The sequence below is a fragment of the Crocuta crocuta genome, unplaced genomic scaffold (assembly GCF_008692635.1).
Source record: "Crocuta crocuta isolate KB4526 unplaced genomic scaffold, BGI_CrCroc_1.0 scaffold556, whole genome shotgun sequence".
NCBI lineage: Eukaryota > Metazoa > Chordata > Mammalia > Carnivora > Hyaenidae > Crocuta > Crocuta crocuta.
This window is the reverse complement of record NW_027527436.1, coordinates 2,080,291-2,102,810: the sequence shown is the minus strand read 5'-3', so window position 1 is coordinate 2,102,810 and position 22,520 is coordinate 2,080,291. Positions and strand designations below refer to the sequence as shown.

The 22,520-nt window shown below is 37.6% G+C and overlaps 1 protein-coding gene across 5 annotated transcripts in view; it reads right to left on the bottom strand.

The window, feature by feature from the left end:
* The window catches only part of KCTD3 (potassium channel tetramerization domain containing 3), an 81,922-nt gene that overhangs the window by 26,095 nt on the left and 33,307 nt on the right, over window positions 1–22,520 (bottom strand). For 4 of the 5 annotated variants that reach the window (XM_077759405.1, XM_077759412.1, XM_077759427.1 and 1 more), the window contains 8 exons: window positions 21,618–21,671; window positions 21,309–21,354; window positions 19,604–19,677; window positions 14,739–14,797; window positions 14,153–14,233; window positions 13,034–13,174; window positions 12,527–12,617; window positions 7,762–7,952 (listed from right to left, as the gene is read on the bottom strand). In XM_077759405.1, coding sequence (XP_077615531.1) covers window positions 7,762–7,952; window positions 12,527–12,617; window positions 13,034–13,174; window positions 14,153–14,233; window positions 14,739–14,797; window positions 19,604–19,677; window positions 21,309–21,354; window positions 21,618–21,671 — 737 coding nt within the window. Of the gene's footprint in view, window positions 1–7,761; window positions 7,953–12,526; window positions 12,618–13,033; window positions 13,175–14,152; window positions 14,306–14,738; window positions 14,798–19,603; window positions 19,678–21,308; window positions 21,355–21,617; window positions 21,672–22,520 lie in introns of those variants that run through there. The other variant, XM_077759436.1, reaches the window with a different exon arrangement.

The window sequence follows — 22,520 nt, the reverse complement described above, 5'->3', positions numbered from 1 at the left end:
GAAGGCCTAAAATGTCCTTCACTTGCTGCCGTGTTACAAGAGGCTATTTGAAAAACGGGGTGTGGGGAATACAACTTACTTTCTCTCTGTAGAATTACCAGCGGATCGTAATTTCAAAATTTTAATGTTGAAACTTTCCGCCTACAGTCGTTAGGGGGACTTCAACTGCCTGCCATGATGGAATAAGCACGGCTTCAGCTTTTTCCTCGCCGGGAAGCGACAACACACTGGCCACAACACCCGAGGTGGCTGTGTTCGGCAGCGGACAGCCAGCTGGAGATGGAAAGGTGGGTGGGAAAGAGCCGGGTGCCCCGCATTCACCCTGGCTTTTGGCGTTCAGGGCACTTTACTGGCCCTACACAGGGAGGGGACACTGAAGGGCAGAGTGATGGTTTCCCTGAACCGAAGAGACTGAGGTAGAGCGAGTGCTGAGGAGGGGCTAGAACTTGCGAGCACGTGGTAAGAAAACGGCGAGGGCACCAGGGTGAGTGAGCGGGCGGCACTGAAGTAGCACACGGGTTTCCTCCGCGTTGGCAGAGGCCGGACTGTACCTGGGCAGGGGGAAAATCCCCCAAAACACAGAAGAGAGAGCCCTGAGCACTGAGTGGAGGTGACAGAGGTTACATGGGTCACTCCAGCTCCGGAGAACCCATGCTGAGCACCTCAGACATCCCTTCAGTAAAGACTCCAAAAAAGGCAACACTTTAGGAGTAAGGACCACACCCGTGAACAGGAGCCAAGCCCTTAAATAAGAAATCAAGCAGAGGGAGGCTACCTACCCCAAACAGTACATAAAAACAAGCGTAGCAGGATCAAGAAGATCCTCCAGTAAGTTAACTGCCTGCCAGGACAAAACTCACATAGTTTAAGAGCCAACACAATCCATACCCTACAAGACGTATCATGCACACGTCCTGCATACAATCAAATCTTCCTCAACATGTGAAGTAGAATAGGACCTGAAATAAAAATAGGAGATGATCCAGATACTGGAATTAAAGTCAAAAAATAATGAAACATCTATAATGAATATGCTGGATTTAATAAAAAGAACATAATAAGTAGAAAGGTTAAGAAATCTCAGCAGAGAAACAAACTAAAATGGAATTAAAGATGTCATTTTAGGGCTTAACAGTCCAATATCTCAAACAAAAAACTTACTAGATGGGCTTCACTGTAGAAAATGGGTAAAAACAACATTATAGACAGATAAAAAAACTGATGTAAAGAATGGGGAGAAAAATGAAACAAACAGTGCTTCAGTGATCTCTAGACCAATATGGAGTAGTCTAACACAAAGCTGAGTTCCAGAAAGAAGAGAAAAGAAAGAGACAGGGATAATGGAGAGGGGGAAGAAAGGGAGGGAGGGAGACACACACACACACACACACACACACACACAAAGAACTCCCTTAGCTGTGTCAATCAAAAATGTCTCCAGACATTTCCACATGCCTCCTAAGGGATAATATTTCTGGCTGCAAAGAAAATCTAGAATATATAAATAACTATCACAAATCAATAATGGAATGAAAATTTCCTCATAAAAAGAAAAAAATGACTTTTTTTTAAGTTTATTTATTTTGAGAGAGACAGAGAGAGTATGAGCAGGCAAGGGGCAGAGAGAAAGGGAGAATCTCAAGCGGGCTCTGAGAATCTCAGCACAGAGCTCATGCAGGGCTCGAACTCACGAAACCGTGAGATCACGACCTGAGCTGAAGGTGGGCACTGAACCGACTGAGCCACCCAGGCGCCCCAAACAATACTCTTTAAAAATTTTACTTTGTCTTTAAAGTAAAGAGAGAGAGAGAGAGAGAGAGAGTACGCACAAGCAAAGGGGGGCAGAGGAAGAAAGAGAGACTCCCAAGCATGTTCCGCACGGAGCGTGGAGCCCAACCACGAGGGGATGGATCCCATAACCTTGGGATTGTGACCTGACTGAATCGAATGCTCAACCAAGATACCCAGGTGCCTTGAGAAAATTATTTAAAGACCCATCCCAAAAGAAATAATATAAACGGTCAATAAGCACAAGAAAAGATACTCAATATCATTAATCAACAGGGAAATGCAATTAAAACCACCATTAAAATCACCATGTACTCCTCTCATACACTGCTAGCAGAAAAGTAAACTAGTACAACTGCTTTGGAAACGAGTTTGTAAGTGTCTTATAACATTAAGCATACACTTTTCATATGACTCAGAAATTCCACTGCTATGTTATTTACCTTGAGAACACGTTTACAAAGCAAAACAAAAGAAGAAAAAAAAACAGTGCAAAGAAAGAGGGCTTCTTGAATTTATAACACCTCTGAACTGGAAATAAACCAGATGCCCATCAACAGATAAATGGATAAACAAATCCTAGGATACTCAGTCAACGGAATACTACTCAGCAATAAAAAGAACGGGCCACCGATACATCCAACAATATGGATAAGTCTCAGAAACACTGTTAAATGAAAGAGGCCAGACACAAAAGAATGCATACTATGTAATTCCACTCCTGAAATTAGAGACTAGGGAAATTTAATCCTTTTCAAAAGGAAAGGCTCTAAAGTTTTAATAAGATGAGACTAGGAATTGATCACAGGATTTAACAGAGTACAGATCACAGGTCATACTAACAAGAGTAGTTTTATGAAGCAGTGGGAGCAAAAAAATGACTAAAGCAACTTCAAGAAAGAACAGAAGAGGAAGACACTGAAACAAGTTCAGGTAACTCCTATCTTCTGCTTTAGGAAAACAGAAAAATGGAGCAAAAACCGGAAAAGAAAGTAGGGTAGTCTTTGTTGTTCTTACCACAGAATTACAGCATGGCCGTGTGCTGGTGGAAATGATCCACGAGAGCAAGCAGTTCTTATGATGCAGGAGACAGAGCAAGCGGCTACTGGGGCAATGTCCTTGCAAAAGCGAAAGCAAACAGGACCTAGTATGCAACTAAATACACTCAGCTGGCCTTAGATTACAGCAGGGACAACTTAATCACAGTAACAAATCAGACAACAGGGTATGTGAGCACAGGTACACAGATATGACTTATATTCTCTCTTTTCTCAATGGGAATGAGAATGGCAGAAAGTGCTGGAAGTCTAAAGAAAAGGAAAACAGTGTGAAACAGTCATTTAGGAGAGTGGCAAAGTGACATGGATAACACATCAGCATTTCTGGGAAGCTTTTAAAGGCCCACTTGAGAGTGGAGGCCGTGAATGGAGATGAAGTACTGCTTTGCAGGCATGCATTTCTGTTTCCTAGTCATATTTAGCTATTGAGGTGGAAAGGTAGGTTTAGCCAAGACTGAGGTTTCTTTCCTTCTTTTCTTTCTTTCTTCCGTTCTTTCTCTTTCTTTTCTTCCCTCCCTCCCTCCTTTCTTTCCCTTTCTTTTTCTTTCTTTTTTCTTTCTTTCTTCTTTCTCTCCTCTCTCTCTCTCTCTTTCTACATTTATTTATTTTTGAGAGACAGAGAGAAACAGAGTGCGATCAGGGGAGAGCCAGAGAGGGAGACACAGAATCCAAAGCAGGCTCCAGGCTCTGACCTGTCAACACAGACCCCATGGTGGGGCTCAAACCCACAAACTGTGAGATCATGACCTGAGCCAAAGTGAGACTCTTAACCAATTGAGCTACCCAGGTGCCCCGAGGGTTGGGGTTCCTTCAGGGAAAAACAGCAAAGGGAGTGGTGCAAAGAAATTCAGGCTCTGTGCTAGGGTGAATGTAATGACAGAATCTAAACCTGATTTGAGGGAAGCAATAAGTGAAGATTCCAGTGAAGTGAAAGAATTTTTGAGCTGGGGAACTAGAGCTGGTGACTTCAAAGGAATAAAAGATAATGACCAAGTAGAAGTCCCAGTGGCTCATATGAGATTTGAAATCTGGGGAGGTCAGGTGGGAAGCAGGGAGAGAAGGGAAGGAAAATGTTCTAGAACAATAATTCTCAAAGTGTGGTATGTGAATGAGACCCATTCTAGAAGTCTGAGAGGCCAAGACTATTTTTATGAATATTAAAGAATCATTTCTCTTTTTCCCTCTCATTATCTCAGAAATATACAGAGAAATCTTCCAGGTGCTACATGCCATAATGGGGTCACCATTTTGACAGCTAATAGAATCTATGTATTTATTCTTATGTTGTCTACAATTGCCTATCTATATTGGTAGTTTTATGATATAACTAACTTGTACATTTCCCCAAGATTAACTGAGTTTGTTGGAAATACTTCCACTATGTTCTTACTGGTTGTCTTCAGTTTTATCTGCCATAATCTCTGTAACCTCATTCTTATCCGATAAATTAACTTAAAACCCAAAATTTCCTTGAGCCTACAAAGAAACACAGTAAGAAGTAAGGACTTTGCTATACTGTGCAATATTAGTATTAAAAATGCTCTGGAAATTTCCACAAATCTTAAAACTTTATCTGAAACTCTTTAAAATACTTTGTTCTGAAATAAATTTATTTTAAGACGGTTTTCATCTACTTATTTTGGTAGATGGTTCTTTGGTTTCAAAATGATAAAATTAGAACATCTGCCTGCAGAAGAACCCAGAGCTGTGCCATCTAAGTCTGAAGCTACTGACAAACACAGGGATGGCATGGAAGGGAGACTGGGCAAAAACTAAGCCAAACGGGAAATAACCACTAGAAATAACAAAAATTGTATTTCCCTCAATAGACTAGATGTTGATAACTTGCCTTATTATAAGTGCCTATCCAACAGAACATTTTTGAATGCTACTGTAATGCCAGTTGTGGGCTCACTGAGACCAAACATTTTAAAGAAAAGACTATTTTGGGGCACGTGGGTGACTCAGTCAGCTCAGTGTCTGACTCAGTTTCAGTGCACGTCGTGATCTCATAGCTTTGTGAGTTCAAGCCTAGCGTTGGGTTCTGCCTGAAAGCACAGAGCCTACGAGATTCTCCCTCGGTCTCTGCCCCTCCCAGGTTCACACTCTCTCTGTCTCTTTCAAAATAAATAAATAAACTTAAAAAAAAAAAAAGCCTTAACTTAATTTTAATTTAGAAAGTGAGAGCATGCGCAAGCAGGGGAGAGGGGCGGAGGAAGAGAGATTCTAAGCAGGCTCTACGCTCAGCACGGAGCCCAGAGTGGGGCTCAATTCCATGACATTGGGATCATGACCTGAGCCGAAATCAAGACCTGGATGCTCATCTAACAGAGCCATTCACATGCCCCAAGGAAAAAATATTTTTTTTTAATTTTATTATTTCTAGGAGAGAGAGAGACAGCGTGAGCAGGGGAGGGTCAGAGAGAGAGGGAATCACAGACTGAAACAGGCTCCAGGCTCTGAGCTGGCAGTCAGCACAGAGCCCGACGCGGGGCTCGAACCCACGAACCGCGAGATCATGACCTAAGCGAAAGTCGGACGCTTAACCGACTAAGCCACCCAGGCGCCCCAAGGAAAAAATATTTTAAATGAAGACGTGAAAAAGTCCTCGGAAGCCAGAAACTGTTATAAACTTTCCAACTAGGAAGGAAAGGGGCACTGAAGCGCCTTACAGGGTGTGTTCTGGCAATGACGGGCTAGAGGCGCACCCACCACTTGCGGCTACGAAAAGCACTGAACGCGCAACAGGGCTGAATGCCTGCCAGATGAAAAGTTAGTAAAAAAAAAAAAAAAAAAAAAATCAAATGCTGCCACTTTTCAATTACATAGTAAGTTCCTGAGTTAAAGACTTGGCAGAGACAATATCTTGTCAGCCAGACTACATTTTTGTCCTGCAAGCTGATTAATATACAGATGTCGCTGACCCCGGTATTTTGCTTATTTTAATTCGGAATCAGAACCAGTCATTCATGAAAGGTCTTTGGTGTGAATGTAAGGCCGCAAACACATGTGGTGCTGAAATACTCCAGGGTAAAGAACGTTCATGAATCTCCTGCTTTACCCTAGAACGTCTGTGTTGACAGCTGCGCTGACGGTGGGCAAAGTGACGTGGGCCACGACAGCAGGCGCCTGAGCACAAGGGCCCCACACCGTGCTAGCAGCCATTCGATTCGTCTCGGCCACACACTCGCAAGCAAAGAAAAAAGGCCAGTTTGAGAATGTCCTTGATGAAGCAATTTGTATAGCATTTCGTACTGACTCCATCTCAGTTTGGGCTATATGTGTTCTCAACATTCTGTGTGACCAAGTACGATGCTTGCGTCAAGGAAAAGCATCTTCTCAGATGCTGGGGCTGAGAGCTAACCTAGCGGCTCTTTTCACAGAATACCATTTTTATCTGAAAGCATGACAAACCGCTGTAATTCAGATCTGAGTATTCGACAGACTCTCCTCAAAAGGGAACAAAGAAAGCCTGTTATTTCAATGATGAAAATTCAATGTTTCAAGTGAAAATTGGAATTTTGGAAAACTTTTATCTGCCACAGTGAATGCGACCGTTTCCCAATATATGACAGTTTAGAGATGTGATCACTAGTGACTCTTTTCCTCGATATTGTACAAGAAAGATGTCAACATTTGGAAGATGTTGACATCTCTGTGCTGACAGCTCAGAGTCTGGAGCCTGCTTCGGATTCTACGTCTCCCTCTCTCTGCCCCTCAACCACTCACACCCGGTTTCTCTCTCTCAAAACTAAATATTAAAAAATAGNTATCTGCCACAGTGAATGCGACCGTTTCCCAATATATGACAGTTTAGAGATGTGATCACTAGTGACTCTTTTCCTCGATATTGTACAAGAAAGATGTCAACATTTGGAAGATGTTGACATCTCTGTGCTGACAGCTCAGAGTCTGGAGCCTGCTTCGGATTCTACGTCTCCCTCTCTCTGCCCCTCAACCACTCACACCCGGTTTCTCTCTCTCTCTCAAAACTAAATATTAAAAAATAAGTTAAGTAAATAGATAAATCAAATAAAATAGATTGCTGAATTTTAGCTTAACAGGGTATGCAAAGTTCATTGATACGATTTCAAATGTTTAGGACAGTAGCAAAAAAACAATGTCCACAATTACCTGGAAAGATTATTAAAGTGTTTAAAATGTTTTCTTCCAACTATGTATCTGCATAAAGCCAAATTTTCTTCATGTAGATCAACCAAAAACACATAATGCAAAAGACTAAATGCACAAACTGGAATCAGAATTCAATAAAATATTAAAGAGATTCATAAAACTGTAAACCAATGCCACTCGTCACAAAAATTTTTGGAAAACAAAACTATTTTTCATTAAAATGTTATTCATGTTACCATCCAATGGGTTTATTATTGCTATTGTTAAACTAATGAGCATTTATAAAAATTTCAGTCTCAATTCCTATTATGATAAGTAACGATAGATATAACATACACAAGCAAAATCTCTTAATGGTCCTGAATGAGTTTCTAGGGGTACAAAGTAGTTCTGAGATTAAAAAGCTGGAAAATTTCTGCTCTAGAAGCAACAAATGAGGACGGGCAAGAAAGCCACTTACCCCATCTTCAGGCCCCACAGGACAAGGAACTAGAAAGAAAGTGGTCCCGCTTTGGGACCCAGGTCATATGGCCGCCAGCTTCTGGCCAGACCAGACTGGGAGAGTCCTCTCCCCTCTCTCCTAAAACACCAATTTTGCCCTCTCTACTAGATTCTTCCTCTCATATTTAGCGGTCGTATTATCACTGAACTGTGGAAAGATGACGTGGCAGCTCTAGTTAAGTAACAGTCCAGGTTAGTTCTTATGCTGCTGGGAGATCCCTCTTTAACTTCAGAACATTATATACAACAGCAAAACGCAGCATGAACGAGAACCCCCTACCAATTTCACTTCCGCTCCCTCCGTCCTGGACACTCCATAAGATGATGCTACTCTCCGAAGCAACAGCAACCATCTTATCTTTGTCTCCGTGTGGGCCTCCAACCACTTTTGCATTTAAAGCTACTCGTTCAATAGTCCAATCCAAATATGGGCTTGTAAACACTTGTTGCCATCCTGAAGATTCTTTGATTCTGTTAAGTAAAAATAAAATAGAAGTCAGACTCAGCAGCAATTAAGCAAACAATACAAATATTCCAAAACAATTAATCACAGCTAGATTTATTAAATATAAGATTTTGCCAATGTACTTCCTCTACAAAGCCAGATCATACAGAGGACATAAAAGCCACATAACAAGAGACCCGAATTCTTTATTTCTTCAAAGAAATGTTTAGAAGAAATCATTCAAATTTTGAAAAAGCTTGTCTACACAGAAAAGCGTTAGTATCATTATCTACAGATAGAACAGTCAACAAAAATCAGAATTTTAAGATATTATTACTTTTAGTTATTAAGCAGTTATTCAGCTATTAACTGAAACTACCTGCAATCAACCTATTATTTTTTGGCACTTCAGGAGACAGGGCTGACAGCCTATCCAGGCAAACTAAGATAAAGGCATAATCCAGTATACCATTACGCATTCCAATATACTGGACAATCAACTGGGTAAAATGTAAAGCTTTGGAAAGCCTCAGATTTTAAAGGTTTCATTCTAAATGAAAAAACTTCATGAGCCTATTCCTTTCCCATAAATAAAGCCTACCACGGTTCAGATTTGCAGTTGATTGAATATAAATGTTTTAATATTTAACTACTTATGAACATACCTGTAAATTTTTAATAATTTTTTTCTTCCCTATCTGAACTTCAATCTTTCAGACATGTATTCTGTGATTATATAGCCAGCTTTCATACATTCAGAACTTACAGTTATGCAATCACAATAATGACCTCAACTTTATGGAGTACCTATTTTTAAAGTTACACTGATAGAAACAAAGCTGTAAAGTTTTAATTTGCCTACCTATGACAATAAACACATGAAGAAAACAATGTTCATGCATATACCACCTGGCATACAATCACAAAAAAACCCATTCTATGTTTATACATGATGGTTACCTGCAGACCTGGGTAGAATCACTTTCGCTTCAATTTTGTTTAATACTGTATGCTAACATGAACCTGGGTGGCTCAGTCGGTTGAATAGCCGACTCTTGATTTCAGCTCAAGCCATGATCACAGTTTGTGGGTTCAAGCACTGCTTTGGGCTATGCGCTGGCAACACAGAGCCCGCTTGGGATTCTCATCCCTCTCTCTCAAAATAAATACATAAAGTTAAAAAAATTTTAAGTATGCTAAAGTAATACAACCATAATTCACAAAAATATGCAATACAGCCTTCTTATTAATTTCAAAGAACTAATGATTTTCTTAACTTCAAAGGAACATATAGAAAATGTACATTTTATTTTAAGAAAATGTACAATTTTTCCTAAGCATTCATTGGCTCTGCAATTACCCACTTCAGCCACCAGATGGGATCATGTGTTATGATATACAAATACAAAAAAATCATTTAGTAAAATCTAAACATGTACAAACAGTGAAATATGAGATATAGGCCCTCTTAGGAACCGCCAAACAGGGCACAAAGCTGGGGCTGCAGCACTTCGAGAATAATGACAACATGCTGCAACGCAAATGCAGACTTATACTCGGCTCATAACAGTGTTCAGCAGAGATGTTATATTGAATTTAATAAGGTGAATGATGTGATTTTTGTGATCATTACTTTAGAAATGTAAGTGTATATGATCTCATCTTTTACAGAAATCATACTTCTAAGTTACCTTTCTCTAAAGAAATTAGGATATTATAAAATACAGATGTCAGAAAAGAGTAAAAGAATCAGGACAACATATTTGGAGGTGATTGTAACAATTAGAAAATTTAACTCGGGGCACCTGGTGACTCAGTCAGTTAAGCATCCAAATCTTGGTTTCCACTCAGGTCATGATCTCACAGTTCCTGAGTTTGAGCCCAGATGGGGCCCTGTATTGTGAGTACAAGCCTGCTTGGGATTCCCTCTCTCTCTCTCCCTCCCTCCCTTTTCCCCCTCCCCCCCTCCTGCCCATGCGCACAATCTCTTTAAAGTTCTCTCTCTCTTTCAGAATAAATCAATAAGATTAAAAAAAAAGGAAAGAAAACTTAACTCAATATGATAGGTGATACTGTTTCTAAGTTAACATTAAATACAAAGATAAAAAATATGTTTTATGATTTTTCCATACAAGTGACACAAAAGTTGAAATACATAAAACAAGTCAGATGAGCTCTGATCAGTACTCCATCTCCTTACTCCTGCCCAGTGAACCGACACTATGAAATCAGGACACCTATGCAAAGAATATGATTATCTTCCACATTAAAATCTCTAAGAAATACAGCGCAGGAGTCATGCTCGACAGCACTGTGCAACTTACTAGAAATACGCAGTACCTCAGATTACATGGGAATAGACAACATAGGTCATTTTAGAGGAGTCTAAAATTAGATCTAAGTGTGTGTGTGTGTGTGTGTGTGTGTGCGTGTAAAGCAAGATAAAGGAAGGCTTCCAAATTCACTGAGGAAATGATAATTTATGTGATAAATAATCAGAACATAATTAGCTACTAACCTCTTGGATGAAAAGAAAATAGATCCCTAAATCTCACACCATAAAACAAAAGTAAGTTCCAAAGGGATGAAAGATCTAAAGAGAAACACAAGCTCCTAGAAGGCAACAATTTACACAACTACTCTTCAGTAACACATATATACAAAAGTACACAGCTGAACATGTGGGAGAGAAAAAAAGAGAGGGAAACAAACCATAAGAGACTCTTAAGGACAGAGAACAAAGTGAAGGCTGATGGAGGGAGTGGGTGGGTTAAGGGCTAGACCGGTGATGGGCACTACGGAGGGCGCTTGTTGGGATGACCGCTGGGCGGTCTGTAAGTGATGAACCACTGATCGAGTCTGGAAACCAATACTGCACTGTACGTTAACTAACTAGAATTTAAATGAAAATTTCAAGAAGAAAAAAAAAAAGTAAAGCCTAAGAATGTAGAAAATTAGTGGATCTAGGTGAGAACATACCAGGGTTCAATGTACTATTTCATTTATTAGTGTTTTAAATTTATTAAAAGCTGTGGAAAAACAACTTATGGAAAAGATTACACTATCGAATGAAATCATTTGAATATTTATTTTGAAATCTTTTATTGCCACTGTGTTAAATGATTTAACCATATATGAGGAAACACAATACATCCTCACTTCTTTTCCTCTGTCACTATGCATATTAGTCTGTCATCAATAACACTCAGAGAAAGCAAAGAAAGGTCACAGTCAAAAGCAAACATAAAGAATGGAAAATGTTAACAGCATCCTTCTGATATTTGTCACTCAATGAGTGACACTTTCTGCAATACTATATGTCTCTGTCTGGCAAGTAGCAATCTTCAGTACTGCTGTGCAATAATGAAAATTACACCTGGTTAACAATTATTTCACAATTCCTCTGGATGTCCTTATCAATAAAAATATGTACATAATATTTAACCAAATAAAAAAAGTCTAAAATAGTTTTCTCAAGTTAGAGTCATAAGTCCTTAAGTTCAAAACACCTCCCCTCAAAAACTTCCTTTTTTCAAATCAGCGTGGCTTCATATAAAAGTCATTCCCCAAAGAAATCAATCAAAAAGTCATTTCCGTACTATTTAATAATTAAAACAAAAAACAGAATGCCCTCAAAATGAAAAGTTTGCACTGAATTTCTATTGCAATGAAAATATAAAGCAGAGATGACTGTTATAAAAGGCTTTTTTACACAACTAGTAAACTTATCAATAAACTCAGATATTTTAAAAATACATCTGGGATTCTTTATAATACATCTGTGAACTTTATGAGACATTTTAAATTATTTTTAATCTATTGTAGCTATTTTTTCATAACTAACCTCAAAAGTGACAAAATGTTTATATATTCTTTTATTTTTAAGCAATTAAGTGGGATAATCATCTAAGCTAGAATATCACAACCATTTATTTGTGTCTCTATGGCATTCTGTCGTCGGTGACACTGTATACAGTGATTCTGAGCTAAGAATCCTCCCTCTTCTCCATTTTAAAAAACAGAATCACTGGTCTACACTACACTCTTCCTCATTCTTTAAGTTTCTGAGAATGCAAGAATTAGTAAAACCAAACTATGTCTGTGTATGTCTCACATGTTACAGATATTATACCACATCACTTCTGCCCACAATTGTCCTGCTTCACTACCTCACTCCCAACTATTTGATAGTCATGACCAACGTAGAGTCTTACTACCCCCACCTACCGAGTACAAAAGACTGAAATCATTATAGACAGAAAATCACAGGACGCCTATTAACAATTCTGCCTCGTCATTCTATATAATAGTTAAGTGATTCAGGAGCTGGATAGAATAAGGAAAAAGAAACAACTTCAAAATACCTCAGTTCTATCACAGATGATAGTAAATGGGAAAGACATACAAAAGCTATCAGAATATTTATCAAATTAATTACAAAAATAAAAGCAAACTAAATCTAGTCAAGAGACACAGAAGTGGGCAAAATATGCAGGAAAAATAATAGGATGACTAGCCACTCCTAAGTCTGTAAATATAAAATCACAATTATTAAGAACTACACCTCTCCCAGAGCAAACCGATCTTACTTATACAGTACCTATAACACACCGCAAAGTGGGCGTATGCAGCTACAATCCAGTTGTGATGGCCAGCCACTATGAGCACCTTTCGTGGATCCACAGGAAATCCTGTGGATTTTAGAAAAAGAAATAGTTTACGTTCTAAAGCCGGGGTGGGTAAACTATGGCCCATGGGCTGATTCCAGTCTTCTACCTGTTTTCATGAATAGAGTTTTGCTGAAACCCAGCCAAGCACGTTGATTTACATGTCATCCTTGGCTGTTGCGATGCTGAACAGTTCTGACAGGGCCTAAAAGGGTTACTGTTTCTTTACATAAAAAGTTTGCCAACCCCTAAAGATTTACAGGAAACAGATGATCACAAACTCTTAAATAAATTATATATCAAATGAGATATAAAGATATAAATGATTTATTTATATTAAAAAGACAGATGAGGCAAAGATTGCATCTTTAAAAAATACTATCACTCAAAACTAAAAACTTTTTTTTTTTTTTTGGTCTACTCCTGTAATCTTTGTTTACCTAGCCTAACAGTCTCTTCTCCAGTTCCAGCGAGAGCAGGCTGGGTACCATTTCCCCGACCTTCACTTTCTGTGGAATTTAATCCATTCCTAGAACCAGCAGAGGATCTGGTCGTGTTGTTTATCTTACGACTAGGAATACCTATAAAAAGAAATAAGATAAAGTTATTTCTAAGTTCACCTACCAAGCATTTAAAGTTTCACTGTAACGAAGTAACATACACATGTGAATTTCATCATAGCTAAAACTTATCTCCCAATATAGCAATGCATTACAAATAATTCAATTCCCACAAAAAACAACAAAATGAAAATGAAATAAATCCTTTCAACAGATTTCCGATGCTTGTCAATCCTGTTATATTCCATTTTTATCCAGCTCTAGGTTACTGAAATCAGTCATTAATCCAGTTGTCACCAACTGAACTGTAAACCAACTGTTTACATTTGCTTTGTGTTTACACGGTTGCTTTGTGTTCGGTACAATGTACTCACTGAAACTGCTTTACTGCTCAACTTGTCCTTTCACCAAAATGTCTTTTACTTGACAGAGGAGTCTTTTTTTGGAATGAAATCTCGCTCAGAAGCCCACCTTAACATAGGTAAAGGCAAAAGTCTTCTATCTGACTGAGGTGGAGGGGGGGATGACAGGTGCCTCACCAGCCCCTCCCTCCCTCCCTCCCTCCCTCTCTTCCTCTCTCTCTCTCCCTCCCTCCCTCCGGTACAAGGCCCTACGCCCTAAGTCTGCAGAGCTCCTGGGGTTCTACAGAAAGGACACTGACAGCCAGTGCTCTAACACTGGCTGGCAAAGTCAATAAAGTTGTACTGGCCACATCCATTCATGTCCTTAGAGCCCCCAGCAGAGCTGAGTAGTTGCCATTTAGATCTAGCTCACAAGCCTGTCTGGCCTTTTACAGAAAAGAAAAAGTATGGCACATCTCCCCTCCAACATACAGTATGACTTCTGTTAAAATTAAAATTCTTCACATTTCTAGTATATTTATACATGAGAAACTCAACCACCAAGGAAACAGATTTTCCACTCTATAAGTCTCTACTTGCTGAATGATGAAAATAAAATTGCTTTTAAATAAAGACCAGACAAATAAAGCAAAAGTACCTGGCGGAGGCAAGTAACCATGAAAAAGGACGCTGCCGCAGGAGGAGCGCTCCAGTTCCTCGCACAGGAGAAGCCTTCTGACTAGAAACATTTCAAAGCAAACTTGTCAAGAGAACATGCAAACAGAAAAACAGGACTCCACTTGTATTTTCTCTAATTAAAGAGGATAAGGGAAGAAAAGGAAAATGTTGAAATTAAATCAGTTGACATCTTTTTGCTATGAAAAACCAAAAACGTAAGCATACTGAAGTAGCCTATCAAAAAATAGGAGTTGGGGGGGGCGCCTGGGTGGCTCAGTCAGTTAAGTGTCTGACTTCGGCTCAGGTCATGATCTCATGGTTCGTGGGTTCGAGCCCTGCATCAGGTTCTGTGCTGACAGCTCAGAGCCTGGAGCCTGTTTCAGATTCTGTGTCTCCCTCTCTCTCTGACCCTCCCCTGCTCATGCTGTCTCTCTCTCTCAAAAATAAATTAAAAAACATTAAAAAATTAAAAAAAAAATAGGACCAGGAATAAAACATATTTCATTAGGCAAGTTTATTGCATGAAAAGTCAAATCACAAAAACAAAGTATTAGGACAATACATACCTAGTGGAGTGATTCCATAAAATTCTGCTTCATGCCTGAGAACATTAATACTCACTCCCCTACAAAAAAAAACCAAACAAATGATATAAAGCCTCCAACACTGGCAACTTGGATTATCTGAAGAAGAAGGAAAAAGTACTAAGTTCTTAAAGGGAACAAAGTCATAAGGCTTTAAAACTTAGTTTTCTCCTAATATCTTTAGTCATGTTAAAAGCTCTAAGTAAAACAAACAAAAAACCCACATGCCTCTGAAAAACTTTTTTTTATTTAAAAACGTTCTTATGTAGATGAATTGGGTAACTAAGAGATTAGGGCTTCAAGAAATACCTAATAAGGCAAACAAGAGCAGAAATCATTCTAGTGTGGCATTTATTGCTTTCAAATTTTTATCATAATTATTTCTATACATATTTTAACCTCCTCTCATTATACTATAATGATCCCTACTCATCAGTTAAGCATCCAGCTTTGGCTCAGGTCATGATCTCATGGTTTGAGTTCGAGATCTGTTTGAGATCAAAATCCTCCTCTGGCTCTGTGCTAACAGCTCAGAGCCTGGAGCCTGCTTAGGATTCTGTGTCTCCCTCTCTCTGCTTCTCCCCCACTCGCACTCAGTCTCTCTCAGTCTGTTGTCTGTCTGTCTCTCTCTCTCCAAAATAAATAACATTAAAAAATTTTTTTAAAGATCCCTACAAGTGCACAATCCACTCATTTTTTAAAAACTTTTTAGTTAGGCCATTGTTATTTACAAAATAAAACTGCATTAAAATAATTGTGCTTTTCTACATGCATTTAAAAAAATTTTTTAAACTTACATCCAAGTTAGTTAGCATATGGCTCAACAATGATTTCAAGAGTAGATTCCTTAATGCCGCTTAAGGTGGTATATATATATACCACATCTTTATCCATTCATCCATCGATGGACATACCTCGCAAAATGATTTATATTTATGTAATTATGTAATAAATATTATTTGAACAAAGAAATTCAGATAAATGACTCTTCTCATCAGAAACCATAAATAAAAGTAAAACATAAAGTAAAAGTGTGGGGCGGGGGAAGACTAGCCTTAGAAAGGACTAAGCTTACTAGTAGATGTTATAGTAACATTAAATAATATGAAAATAAAAAGAACAGAAGATTAAGAGTTTAAATACTAATGATTCATTTTAGGTTTCAGTTATAATTTGTCCTTACTAAAAAAATATTGCTTGGACAAAAATAAGAGTGGGCATCACTACAGAGTTCATGGAAATTAAAAGGATAATAAAGGAATACTATGAACAATTCTATTCCCACAAATTTGATAACCAAGATGAAATGAACCAATTCTTTGAAAGGCATCATTTGCTGAAACTCACAGAAGAAAAAAGAGACAATCTGTATAGGCCTATACCTACTAAAGGAATTGAATCAAAACAGAAAGCAACAGACCCAGAAGGATTCACTAGTGAATTCTAGCAAACATTTAGGTTTAAAAAATCATACCAGTTCTCTATAATCTCTTTCAGAAGTTAGAAATAGGAATATTTCCTAACTCATTTTATAAGGCCAGTATTACCCTAATACCAAAACCAAAGACACTTAAGAAAACTACAGACTAGTACTGCTCATGGACATTGGTGCAAAAATTCTCAATAATGCCATATAGCAACAACTGTAATAAACCCACACAGAGAACAAACAACTATTATTCACAGATGACATGACTCTCTATAGAGAAAATCCAAAATAGACAAAAACTTCTGGAACTAATAAACGATTATAGTAAGGCTGCAGGACACAAGGTTAGTTTACCAAAGTCAGTTGCTATGTACCAATAATGAATAATGGAATTTAAAATTAAAAACATAATACCACTTACATTAGCACCACCAAAAAAACATTAAATACCTAGGTATAAATCTAACAAAAAATACATTAAGATCTATATGAAGCAAACTACAGAACTCTAATGAACAAAACCAAAGAACTAAGTAAATGGAAAGATATTCCATGTTCATGGGTTGGAAAATTCAGTTTTGTTAAGATGTCAGTTCTTCTCAACTTCACCTGAAATTCAATTAAATCCTAATCAAAACTCTAGCACGTTATTTTATGGATATTGACAAACTGATTCTGAAGTTTATATGGAGACTAAAAAGACCCAGAATAGTCAACACAATATTGAGAGAGAATAAAATCAGAGGACCCAACCACAATATTTCCATAAAACTATAGTAATCACAACAGTGTGATCTTGGTAAAAGGCAATCTGAAAAGCCTACCTACTGTATTATTCCAAGTATTTGACATTCTGCAAAAGGCAAAGTCAATGGTTGCAGGGGGCAGAGCACAAAAGACTGTTAAATTAGTGAAAATACTTTCCATGATATTTAAGTGATGGACATGTGTCATTATACATTTGTCGAAACCGACAGAATACACAAGACCCAGAGTTAACTATAATGTAAGCTATGAACTTTGCATGGTTATGACGTGTCAATGTAGGTTCATCCTTGGTAAAAAGAAAAAAAGTACCATTCTGGTAAGGGATGCTGATAATGGCGTGGACTATGCATGTGTAGGAACAGGAGGTGTACAAGACATCACTGTACCTTCTTCTGGATTTTGTTGTAAACCTAAAACTGCTCTTTTAAAAGATTCCTTGTGTTTAAGAAACACATGCAACTGCAATATTAAATTGCTTTTATTTGTCAAATTGGTTGTGGCTAGTTTAACACAAGAACAGTTAAACCTTTCTTTTCAAAACCATTTGTGTTAACAGCACAGCAGTACTGGCTAATTACAAGGTGGCTCAGGACACAACAGTTCTTGAGGAAGCCCAGTCTCCGGGGGAGGACAAGAAAACAAATATGGTAACCACAGCACTGTGAGAAGGGCAACAGGAGAATTTTATGGAGGGCAGAGAATTAGAACACAGTAGTTTTTAGATTCCTTCCCATCTTCTTTTTTTTTTAAATATTTTTGTTTATTTCTAGGAGAGAGAGAGACAGTGTGAGCAGGAGAGGGTCAGAGAGAGAGGGAGACACAGACTATGAAATAGGCTCCAGTCTCTGAGCTGGCAGTCAGCACAGAGCCCGACGCGGGGCTCGAACCCACGAACCGCAAGATCATGACCTAAGCGAAAGTGGGACGCTCAACCGACTAAGCCACCCAGGCGCCCCATCCTTCCCATCTTCTTTTGAAAGGTACTACTACTTAGAGAATTTTAATTTGATAAGCCTCTTTAAATGAAGTAACACAGCAATTTATAAGAAGAGTAGTCAATAAATACAGACATTTAATTCTTACTAATTCTGCCCTTCCTGAGTTACCTAGCTGTGAATTAGTCACAAGAAATGGACCAGAAGTAAGTTTAGGCTTCTTTAATCAAATTCTAGGAGTCAAGATAATTTTACTCAAGAAGTAGTTAGTAACTTATTTGTCACCTCCACGAACCAAACAAACAACAAACAAAAAGCTCCAACAAACTCTTTTACTGATTCAGTAAATATCACTGAAAAGGTACAAAGCGACTCTATGCAGTCTTTTTATTTTATATGCACTGTTTTAACACTGGAAAAATCACAGGAAACAAATGAGACCAAAAGATTTTTGTCATCTTTAAGGGGCTCATATTCCAGTTAATTATAAGCCAAAACTTAAACAATATTATAAAGAAGCAGGTCAAATAAACAACTAGAATTTTAAAAATATTTTTTAGATATTATTTTTAAGTAATCTCTACACCCAACATGGGGCTTGAACTCACAACCCTGAGATCAAGAGGCACATACTTCACCAACTGAGCCAGCCAGGCGCCCCTAAGCAATTAGAATTTTAACAGCTGTATCTAAAAAAGTATAAAGAAATCCTTAGTGAAAGTTCACTAGGAATATATGGAATAAAAGAATAATAGAATGCAAATCAGACTGTAAATTCTTGGTAGGAATCCAGACGATGACAAAGTTAAAGAAACAGTTTAAGTGGTCATTCGTTTATCTATAATCTATAAAACTCCTGTATTGAACATGATGCATAAAATTCATATATCAAACACAATGCTAGATCCCGGGGATACATAGTATAGTGCTTACCCTCTTGGAATTTAAAGTCAAACGGAAGATGGACTACTGAAAAAAGAATACGTGTAAAAAATGTTGTGGTACTAGGAAGACCTATACTGGGTGGACACAGCAGAGATCACTGAAGAAGTCAGGATCAAGACCAAGACCACAGAGGGGCACCTGGGTGGCTCAGTCGGTTCAGCGTCCCACTTTGCCTCAGGTCATGATCTCACAGTCCGTGAGTTCAAGCCTTGCATTAGGCTCTGTGCTGACAGCTCAGAGCCTGGAGCCGGCTTGGGATTCTGTGTCTTCCTCTCTCTCTGTCCCTCCCCTGTTCTTACTCTGTTTCTCTCTGCCTCTCTCTCTCAAAAATAAACAAACAATAAATTTTTTTTTTTAAAAAAAGACCAGGACCACAAAGAGGTGAAACTGTAGAAACGCAAAATTAAGCAGGGGCAAGGCCACAGAGAGCCTTATGAAACAATAGTCCAAAATCCCTGGCCATTAGTCCAAGAACATATCAAATAAGCGTTTTAGGCAGAGTAGCAACCAGAGGAGATTTAGATTTTTAGAAGATAAGTTTGGCTACAGTGTGGAAAAGTAACTGGAGGGCTGTAAGAATGAAGGCACGGATCTGGAAGGGAAGCTACTGCCCTGGTCTAGAGGGGGAGAGGACAGGGTGGCGGCCTCTACCTGTGAACTCTGGGGAACCGTTCAAGCGAAAATAATTTGGGGGTGGGGGCGAACCACAAAATATTCCAAAAACACATACCTATCAGTAAGAATTTACTTTAAAAAGATACATTTCGTACCTTAAATCTAGTTCTTTTGTCCGAAGAAAATTTAAAATGGGTGCAAATGCTGCTGGATCTCGATCAATAAATATCTGTAAACGAAAAACTGCTTTATTTTCAAATCATAAATTCAACAAATTAATGGGTAGCACTAACTTAGGGGACAAACACTGAATTATTTAAATACTGTATTCACTGGATTCCACTCTTAAATTTTAATGTTTCTAAAGTTAAAATGCAGCTTTAACTCTGTGCATTTAATGCAGTATGTCTCTTCATCCCCCAAAACCCATTATTAGATTGATATTTTAAATTGTAGGAATAATGGTATCTATTTATTGATATTTTTGGTAAAAGTGACATATAAGGGAAAATTTTTATCTGAAATATTTTAGAATTCAGTAAATACTTAAGAAACATTATACATAAATAATACCTTCTTACGTTACATTATTACTGGTGACAATGATTGTGACTTATATAATTTGTGATTCATATGTGAATTAATGAAACAATGTACTTTCATAATACACACATGGGTAATCAAGAAAAATAAGTAATGCACATTACTATAAAAGCTGGAAAATAATAGCATTCTCATAGCACTTTTACATCCCATTATCTCAATTTCCTCAAAAGCCAGGGGTGGGGGATTAAGACAAACACATTTCTTAAATAAAAATACTGCACACCACAGAATACAAACGGGGAAAATAAAATGCTCTAGAAAATATAAAATATATAACTGATAACTTTCTACAGGAATGTATACCAACACTTTGGATACCAATTTTAAATTAATTATAAAAGTTCTAACCATAAAAATGAACACCTTTTAAAGCTTACATTAGCCAATTAGATAGGAGAATGATAGCTAGCAGTAAACCTCTTTATGTTATAATTGATTATGTTGATACAATAAATGAGGTTGTTCTAGCTACAAAAACTCTTGGCTTTTGTTTTTATTAGAAGCAGTGAGAAGCTGGAGAAACACTATAGATTGCTCGAGATGTTACTTCTCTATCATCTCCTATGAACATACCTGCATTTGCTGCTTTATTTCAATCTGCAAATCCCATCACAGCAAATAAATACGTCTGGTCACTTTGGTGCCTCCAAACAGAAAGCTATTTTCCCTTTTGTGAGTACTAGCCATTTACTTTACATACTCTTGTGCATATTATAACTACTTTTTAAATACATAAACTAATATTTCTATACTGTACCCTAAAAGTTCTTTCCTTCCCTCATTTTGCTATTGCTGTACAGGTTCCTAAGGTTTTTCTCCAAAAAAAAAAAAAAAAAAATTGTAATACTTAACTAATTTGCAATATCTCACCATTCTAATCCAGTATCAAATTTTTTAGTATTCATATTCATCTAATTATTGCTACAGTTTTAATTCCTAATTAAAAGTATTTCCTCTCCTGACAATGTAAGCTCATATTCTCCAATCTCTCCAATCACAAATACTTAAATTGCTATATGCACTATTCCATTTAGAGTTGTATTAATTACAGAAACACTATACATAACAAGAAATAAAACACTTTGTAAGTACATATATGTCACTTTCATTTAGTGGTTATTAAAAGATTAGCTTTTCTATCTTCTTAGAGTCACTATACAATAAGGACTAAGCATTATAAGCATTAATATTGATAATTATTATATTAATACATATATTTCAAATTAGAAATACATATCAACATATTATACTCACAGCACCAGTTTCATCTCGAAGTGTTGAAATTCTTCCACTCAGCAAACTAGAAGAATCATGATCAATAAGCCAGAGTTAGTTCCTAAAACCTGAGTATGAATAGAATGCCCTAATTTTTTATCAAATGTCCAAGACCAATACAAATGAATCATCCTATCTTCAAAATAAAATCAGAATTTTAAAATCTATTTTAAGAGTTAAGATTTTTATCCAAGAAATAAAAACATTAATTTAACTGGAAAAATAAAATTTTTGTTATTTTAATAATCAAGTTTTGAAAAAATGGTACTAAAGAATTGTATGAAATACCTGGAAAAAAAAGAATCTGGAATCCACATAAGGGTTTGTCTTGAGGTACTAAATCTGCAATTAAAAATAATCTGGTATTATACATGAGGACATGCTTTGAAACTTCAGTGTTTAGTTAACCTGCTTTCAAATAATAATTTACGAGTTGTTGCATAGCTATAGCTACATCAGTTATGGACACTTATTATTTTACACTCTTGCCAATTTCAATTCAGAGTTAAGGTTATTCAAAGAGCTCTCAAAAAAACCAAAGAATTTTTTANGTGTAAGCATGCGAGCAGGGGGAGGGGCAGATGGAGACAGGGCAGGGGAGAGGGAGAGGGGGAGAGAAAGAGGGAGAGGGAGAGAATCCTAAGCAGGCTCCATGCTCAGCCGGGAGTCCAATACAGGGATCACCCTGTGATCATGACCTGAGCCAAAATCAAGAGCAAGAAGTTGAACAGATTGAGCCACCCAGGCGCTCCCAAAATCAAACAACTAATTGGCTAACATATAAGACAGTAAGTACTTCAATACCCCCCAGACAATTCATGTTTACTCCCATTCAGTATCTAGTCTACCTATGCATTTTTTTACTTTGTGTTGCCATCACCATGTGTCTGTCCTTACACAGAAGAGAGCCTAACAGACTTCTGCTTTTCTCCACATTCATTGTCTAGCATTATATGACTGTTTTAAAGCAGTCTCTGTGCCCATGAATCAGATTAAGAAAGGAACCAGGGAATTTATTCAAGAAACCATGGCAAATTTTCCAAGTGTACATCTTAGCAAAATCTTAAGAAAAAATGAGGAGCAGATTACAACTAGTAAAAGGAAACTGAGTTGGCCAAATGAATAAAAACAAATCCAATAAATGGCAAACTGAAAGATACAGGTATTCACTTCACACCCCCCCCCCCCCCC